The following is an 8,059-nucleotide window of genomic DNA, read 5'->3' as shown; positions in this document are numbered from 1 at the left end:
GACTATTGTAAAACCTACCACAGAGTGTTACGCAATGCAGGTGCAGGTCCATCACATCACCCAGGTGAGTTTCATCTCCTGACTTGTCTGATGCCGAAGACGTTTCTCATCTTCTTCCATGTCTTTAAAAGCCGATCCTGAGATTACCGGAATCCTGTGCGATGCCAGGTTTTTCCACTACGACCCTGATTCCACCGGCTGAAGATCAAATACAGGAGTGGACGATTAGGTTACACACAAGTTCCTCATCGCGTTGGAGTGTTCAGTCAGATCGTCTGGACGTTGAAAATGTATGACTCAACTTCTTGGAGTCTCCCAAGGTACTAGATTTCTCCGGTCCGTGAACCTATCGCTGCCCCAGTGTCCCTTCTCCACTATCCCCTGTGTTGTCCTCTTCCTCGTGACCATCTAAGTCCTTTCGGCCATCGTACTTCTCCTTCTCTCCTTCACTTTTGTCCGTCTCGTTGTCCTCTGCACCTCTTGCGTCATCCTCTTGTTCCCCTCTCTCTGTCTCCTCTTCTGCCTCGCTTGTCCTCATCCTCGGCCCCTTCCTTTTCCTGTCTCGTAGAGCACAGGGCAGGCAGTTTGCCAGGAAGAGGACAGTGGACAGACAGAGTAGAGAGAGGACAGCGGCCACGACGGCCTCCAACTCTGTCTCGGCGTCTTCCTCATCTTCCTCATCCTCATCCTCTTCTTTCTGTCCTCTGTTCTCCAGGCTTGGTGAGAAGTACACAAAACTCTCTTCCTGGTTTGGTGATGAGACAAATGTCTCCTGATGGTTCTGACTGACCATTCCCCTCTTATCCACCTTGGTCCACTTCTGACTGGCCGTCGACGTCGTTACGTCAACGTCATATTGGCTGATGTTTCCGTTGTTTTCTTCCTCGAAGATATTTCCCTCGGACTCCATAAGCATATCTGAAATGTCAAACTCAAACTCCTCACCCTTGTCCGTTGGCCGCAGGAAGTCCAGGTCCAGATTGACTCTCACCCAACCAGAGCCCTGGGCCAGCCTCATTGTTAGCCTCCTCACTCCTCTTCCTCTCTGTTCTTCTTCTTCTTCTGGATCGATCCAATCATTGACACTCTCTACGATGAAGTTAGATGTGATTGGCTGCTCAGTACAGGTGGAAACCAGCACTTCTGCCCTCAGCAAAGGTCCACCGCCATCGCCTTGGGCAAAGACATGCTGGTCAGGGCCAGGTGTCACCCCCACCACTGACTCGGCCAATGAGGAGAGACGCAGGAGGTAAGAAAGGTCACCGAAAGTGGAGAGGAGGGTGGCTGTGTCGTCGCTGAACTGGAGCCACACACTGACAGACGCCTCCTGCAGGATACAGGAGGATTTCAAACTTCAGTGTGAAATAATGACTGACATGATCTGCCTGCCGAGTTTCAGTGGCCCGTCACGCACCTGCTGGTGGTCATACAGGACATTGAAGGCTGTCACTGTTGTCGTGACGACGGACGGGTGGACAGAGTTTCCAGAGACTGTCATTCCCAGGCCGCCGACCACCTGCACGGACAGGTCTGCTGGAGAGACTGCGTCTGTGGTCACGGTGATGTCACACTTGCCCAACACACCGTCCCATTGCTCTGACACAATCTAAGAGAAAGGGATCAGATCAGAGGAGGGTTTTCAGCTACAGCGGTCCCTCTCCTACCGCTGTAGTTCCGTTTCCAAGACCCACCGCGAAAAGGGAAAATCCCACAAAGTAGGGGTGAGATGGTTTTTATATTATTTCTGTAGATATTTACCCTTTACAAACCTCCCCCATACTGCTACTGCATACCCTTTCCCACACATCAGAGTTGTATAATGGAAATATAAGACATATATGTTACATAAATAAATTAAATACAGGATGCAGCAAAGTTTAGCGCTCAGCTGCAGGAGGGAGAGCACGGGAGTGGCGACGCCGGTGCAGCTCCAGCTGCCTCCTCATATTAGTAGGGGGAGGTTATAAAATGTTTTTTTATCACAAAAATAATGGAAAATATTGGATTTTTTTTTTAAGAATTACCATAAAATAATTATTAAAATTAAAAGAAAAATCTGCGATGTACTGAGGGAGTGAAAGGAGAACCGCCATATAGAGAGGGAGCACTGTACTTCTATCTCAGGTTTATACATGTTTCTCACTTTTGGGGAACACTAACACTTGGTTGCGTTTCGTTAAGCTAGACCTTTTTCACTCGTACACTGCTTTTTAAACCTATTTTGACTTCGATCCCATGTGTGTTTCTATAAAGCTCAATTATTTTCAGACTCTTATTTACTAGTTCCGTTAGGTCACCCACATAGAGTGATGTCTTCCCCGGCCGTAAACCGATGACATTGTCCTGGGCATCGAAGGCGGCCACCATCGGGTCATCTATTCTAATCCAATCCCTGACCAGCGGTGTCACGTCCACAAACCAATCAAATGATTGTAACAGGTAAACCGTTCTCCTGCGGGAGTCCTGAGCCGTAAACTGAGCCAAAACCTGAACCGTGGCGCGCTGATACACCGGCTCACACCTGAGGATACAACACACATGTGACAGCACATCGCTAACCGAATGTTTTCTTCGTAAAAGGCAAAAAAAAAAGAGAGAGGCCATAATTGTTTTTTCATACCTGTTCTCTTTGATTTGATTCCAGCCGCTGATGGCGTTAAGTATGGGGTCTGACAAGGACACACGCAGAGGTAAAGATGGGGCCCACACCTCCAGACACACTGACCCACTGAGCTTACCAAGGAGAAACTCCACCACTGCACAAGTGCTGCCCAGCCCTGACTCACTGCCATCCACAAAGATGGTGGAACAGTCAGGAGACACCTAAAGAGAATGGGGACACAGTACCAGCCAACAGGCGTCACATATACAGTGTTATATTGGTCTTGATGGTAAGGAATTAATGTCCATTATTGGGTTGTAGTACCTGATTTAAACACCAGAGGAAGAAGTTTCCCTTTTTTTTTAACATGAGAAAATGCTAAGATTCCCATATGGTCTAGCGGTTAGGATTCTTGGTTTTCACCCAGGCGGCCCGGGTTCGACTCCCGGTATGGGAATGATCTTTCTTTGATTTCCCTATCTTTTACATAGCATTTATATTACTTGCAGCTCAAATATGAAGCAAGGAAGTTGCAGTTAGTCAAAACATATGAGGTGTTTTTTAAAGATCATTGATTTCAATGTCATGTGTCGCTGCTGGTGGCGCTTTGGCCCAGAGGTAATGTCTCTGTCAGTGGTGTGGAACTCCAGGGTTCGAATCCCGGTTAGGGCGGTTAATACCTTCCAGTGGACTCACCACCTGCAGGAAGGTTTGGGTGGCGACTGCTGCCCCTACGACCCGGTAACGGATAAGTGGATGAAAATGGATGGATGGATGGATGGTTGGATGGTGTTGCTGGTGTTATAATGTCATTTGTACCTTGACCATGTTGTGGTTGGTTGAGTGACACGTGACTGCAGAGGTGACATCTGACACACTTCCGCCGTGGCCCACGGCCAGCACAGTCACAGTAAGTGACACAGGCTGGTTGGTCAGAATGGCAGTGTTGATGATCCTGTTGTCCTAAAAATGTAAAAAAATACACTAAGAATTATTCAAGGTTTTACTATATTCAAGGTTTTACTTTGCCCAAATGGTCATAACTCCATCCATTTCTAACGTACAGCCCATTCGTTTACCTCTGCGATGGGTGCGATGCCATACAAGTGTCGATCAGTGAAGGAGAAGAAACTCACTCCTGCCCCACGTGGTCCAGAGGGCTTACTTTGTCCAGAGTACTCTACCCACCAGTGAGCAGATACCGTCATGGCAACAGTGAAACTATGCTTTAGGCCTTCCAACGTCAGACACACCACCTGCTGGAGGAGAGTAGGACTGCAGGTCCCCACAAAAGGAGAAAAAAATGACAAAAATGTGCAATACAAATTATGTCCGTGGTGTTAGCCCAGACATGGGCAAACTAAGGCCCGGGGGCTGGATGCGGTCCGTTCATCTTTGTAATCGGGCCTGCCAAACTTGTGCAAATTATATAATTGGTTAGCGGCCCACCTAACTTGTGCAAATTATATAATTGGTTAGTACAGTGATTATACTTCTGTCTTTTCTCTGCAATGCCCACGTTTTGCCTATAACTGGCGTAGAGAAGGCTAAAGGCATTTTAGCATTTTAGACTTTTACATGTCATATATCTTAGTTCAACACGAACACTGCATCTATCTGCTCCTGACCGGCCCCACCTGTCAAATTTTAGGACGGATTTTGGCCCGTGAGACGAAAAGTTTGCTCACGCCTGGGTTAGCCTCATCTGCATAAAGTCAGCTAACATAAAGGTAGTGGGTATTTATTAAAGTAGGGGAGTATTTAACTGCCTACTTGTGGGCTTGTTTGACAAGACTCTGTTTGTGGCAGACGATGGACACCACATCATGCCTGGAGCCTTGATTTCTCTCCACGGTAACTGTCCACACGTCTGACTGCAGCATTCGCTCCGCAATCATCGATACCAAACCCTTCTTCACTCTCAGCCTGTGGAAACAAACAAACAAGCCACGTATTGACAGTGTTTGAAGGTGAAATCGAATGGAGAATTGTATCATTTACTTACTTTATGATAACGAACTCTGAGCTGAAGTTGGACCGCAGATTTACGGACACCCTGACGGGCTGTCCGATCAAGACTGGACCCCTGAGATAACGAATCACAACATGGGAGTCTAAACTAAGCTCCTCCTCCTCATGCTGCCTAACCCTGTTTAAGCAAACTTCCTTTATGGCGCTGCTCCTCTTTCCTGTGTGTTCCTCCTCCTCCTCCTCTTCCTCCTCCTCCTCTTCCTCCTTCAAAGCTACTGCTTTAAGATAGAAGAGCTGTCTCTGGGACTGAGTATCTTTGTCCTCCACACATCTGGAAAAGAGGAATGTCTCAATAGATGCAAGAAAAAAATGTATATCTGCAATTATGTGTCATCAATACATTACACGCAGTCCATACGTACCCTGGTGATATTATCTTCAGGTTAAGTGATGCCTCAAAGTAGGAGTAGTACAGCTGTATATGGTTTCTTACGTGGCCTTTTGTGTTCCTTAATGCTTCAGGAACGTCACCCTGGTTAACCCCAAGATGGTGTCTGAAAGGACACAAAAGATATGCAAGGAGTACATGTAAGCTAGTATTTATACACCTTTTGTAAAATTGTGACTTCAAACTGCCAAACAGGTTTCAATTTGTGTCTCAAAGGTGACACTTGTCATGTCATGCAGGGTTACTGTCAAGTTCAGCAAGGGCATATCCCGAGAAACTTAGGCTCCCCTGCAACTATCGTATGTGAATGAACACCAGAAGATATCGAGCCCGTAAGCTGCGGAAATCAATGTCCAATGGCGGACAAACCTGCTGGAAGGGTGTCCCCCTGAACGCCACCTGCGTCTCTGGAGACGGCTGCGAAGGCGAACACTGTTGTGTGACTTGATGTGCAATTCTTGATGTGACCTGTTCCTGTGCCGATCCATGAACCAGCTGCCCGGCAGCATTAGAGTGACCACACAGAGACCCAAAGGAGGCTGAGAAACAAAAATCACAAGACTGTATATATCAAATGATATTCCAGTTTGGATAAGTCCTCTTATTGGATGAACTCTGTTAACTCTTCTTCTCACCTGTGTTATACAGGATGCCTTTTGTTCCTCGGTCTCTCTGAAGGCGTGCAGAGTGACACAAGTCCGTTGGGTGCTGGAGTCACCCATCTGGTGAAACAGCATCCTCAGCCTAAACCTCTGTTGTCCGTCCTCACCCATCTCTCTCTGCACATGCTCTGACAAAAGGTAAGTGGATATAGTGGGAGACAGCGGGAGGACAGCCTTGGGTATTTGCTGTGGAAAAAAATAGAGATGCATAAAAGTTACGAACCTCGTATGGATGTACCTCTACCTTAAGATACCAACAAACCTCACCTGTGATCGTTCTTCTTACCTGTGACACCGAGTAAGGGCCATATGAAGCTTGAAGGCTCGCGCTGGGACCCCAACCACCCGGAGGAGGGACCATGAAGAGGCTTCTTGAGAAGGAAAATGGGCTGGAGTTGGAGAAGTTAGGACTCAGGTTCTCCTGGGACACAGGTAGGAACTTCCAAGGAGGAGGAGGGATGATGGACATATGGACAGGCAAGGACAGAGGGAGAGGAGGCTGCGGAAGGGACAGGGGGACTGAGGAGAAAAAAACAGAAAAGGAGTATAAAAGGAGAAGAATGAGTGAGCCTTACAGTTAAATACTTCAGAGAATCTGCAATGACGTAGACGTAACCGCCAACCATAACTGTATTTTTGGTTCAAAATCCAAACCAGTCCAGAAATGGATACGATGTGTTTCAAATTTGGCTTAGCTGTGCGCTACATTTGGAAAGAACAGGTATCAACCTCAAGTTGCCCATAATTCATAGCAATATTGGATTCAAATGATCTTTTTGCCATGAGGGTTTCACCAAAATTGAGTAGCACATTTAAAACAACAAATCTATCCGGTCTTTGTAATGCACTAAACAAGGCAGTGTAATCAACATATTTGAAATATATACCGTTTGCATATAATTGGCAAATCATTTTAATTGAACAGTTTTCATTGATCACCATCAGACGACCTTTGACGATCACATTTTGGTTTAAAAAAAAAAAAAACAACAAAACTCACATGTGATGAAAAACCAAACGACCAACAGCAGTAGCATCCTCTTCTTTTTTCCCCTAGAGTTTAACACATCAGCTGACACACGACATCGCTCATGACCTGATGATATATCACAACAACACGATAATATGTTCATCATATGTTGCTGTTTGAGGCTGTAGCGAAATATAAATGCCAAGCATCACATGTCTGATTAAACATATAACAGCTAAACACATTACAGCATGACTTCTTCTTCTTTTTCTTTCGGCTTTGTCATCAGGAAGGGCAGCCGGCGTAAAACTTTTAGCCAAATCAAATATGCGACATCACAGCATGACATGTATGCTAAATACTATTAATCATTTTTATGAAAGTAAATCTTCTTACCTGATGGCAATGTCAGTTATATTCAGTTTCTGATGTAAAAACTAATATTAGAAAAAAAAAAAAAAAAAATGCTAAAAAGCATAATTATCTACATTTCTCACTTAGTCATTTAATTAAATATAATATTATATTATTTATATATATTTAAATAAATAAAAAACTGTAATGTGTTCCCTGCTTTCTCTGTGTTCTAGTCTTCCTTGCCTCTGTTGCTGCTACTGCTACTGCTTCTGCTGTTGCTGCTACTGATGATGATGATGATGATGATGATGATGAAGTTGATGCTATACACATCCACTCTCTCTCCCTCTTTGCTCCTCCTCATTTGTCAGTCACACAATAAGGATTGTGGCTTGAATCTGTAAATAATCCTTCCTCTTCCTCTCTCTTTCATTTCCTTTTCTTCACAATTTTATCTTCATTCTAGTTTAGCTTCTTCCTTAATCCTATCCCGTCCCATGCGGACGGGCAATGACACTCCAAAATGAGTAACATGATAGTGAATATTTAATATAAAATAATATATTTCAATTGTGTATCTTCCATTGAAATAAAGAAATTAATTGGGTCCAAATAATCGAATGTAAAAAAGTTCTGAAGTGAATTTAGCAAAAGGTCAGATTTTATCTCAATAACTAATGGAGCTGTGCACAAGTTACAGTGAATATGTTTTAACTACAGTTTTAATCATTAACTCAAACTGCTCTTTTGATGTCGTGATTTTCGTCTTTTGATAAATATGTCACATGTTCCTCCGTATTTCTCTTTATACGACCCCGTGTGTTTCTGTGCCAATTAATCCCTCCTAGATAATCTGTGGCTGTCATCTGTCATTGTTTTCTGTGGATAGGACATTTGCAATGAGGCCAGATTATCTTCTCACAGCACAACCTGAAACAGCAATACACCCACTCACACACACGCACAACCAACAAGAGAGAGAGAGTGAGCAACGTAGTGAGCGTTTGCAAAAGTAAAGCCCTTGAAGTAACAGTCAGCCGCTGTACCAT

At 44.7% G+C, this 8,059-nt stretch overlaps 1 protein-coding gene and 1 non-coding gene across 2 annotated transcripts in view; one reads left to right on the top strand and one right to left on the bottom strand.

The window, feature by feature from the left end:
* Window positions 1–6,720, bottom strand: part of tmem132a (transmembrane protein 132A) — a 6,978-nt gene extending 258 nt beyond the window's left edge. Inside the window, exons 1-13 of the mRNA XM_025058504.1 lie at window positions 6,684–6,720; window positions 5,970–6,253; window positions 5,657–5,869; window positions 5,391–5,560; window positions 4,996–5,127; window positions 4,608–4,904; window positions 4,376–4,528; window positions 3,682–3,877; window positions 3,422–3,565; window positions 2,621–2,823; window positions 2,302–2,521; window positions 1,415–1,606; window positions 1–1,327 (exon numbers count right to left, since the gene is read on the bottom strand). The exon at window positions 1–1,327 is cut by the window's left edge and continues 258 nt beyond it. Coding sequence (XP_024914272.1) covers window positions 347–1,327; window positions 1,415–1,606; window positions 2,302–2,521; window positions 2,621–2,823; window positions 3,422–3,565; window positions 3,682–3,877; window positions 4,376–4,528; window positions 4,608–4,904; window positions 4,996–5,127; window positions 5,391–5,560; window positions 5,657–5,869; window positions 5,970–6,253; window positions 6,684–6,720 — 3,222 coding nt within the window. The 3' untranslated portion in view covers window positions 1–346. The remainder of the gene's footprint in view (window positions 1,328–1,414; window positions 1,607–2,301; window positions 2,522–2,620; window positions 2,824–3,421; window positions 3,566–3,681; window positions 3,878–4,375; window positions 4,529–4,607; window positions 4,905–4,995; window positions 5,128–5,390; window positions 5,561–5,656; window positions 5,870–5,969; window positions 6,254–6,683) is intronic.
* trnae-uuc (transfer RNA glutamic acid (anticodon UUC)) lies at window positions 2,988–3,059 on the top strand. Its single transcript has one exon. It is a non-coding gene; the product is annotated as a tRNA-Glu (tRNA).
* Window positions 6,721–8,059: the final 1,339 nt, after the last annotated feature.

The sequence above is a fragment of the Cynoglossus semilaevis genome, chromosome 9 (assembly GCF_000523025.1).
Source record: "Cynoglossus semilaevis isolate Cse_v1.0 chromosome 9, Cse_v1.0, whole genome shotgun sequence".
NCBI lineage: Eukaryota > Metazoa > Chordata > Actinopteri > Pleuronectiformes > Cynoglossidae > Cynoglossus > Cynoglossus semilaevis.
The sequence above is the reverse complement of the archived record's forward strand: the minus strand, read 5'-3'. Positions and strand labels throughout refer to the sequence as shown.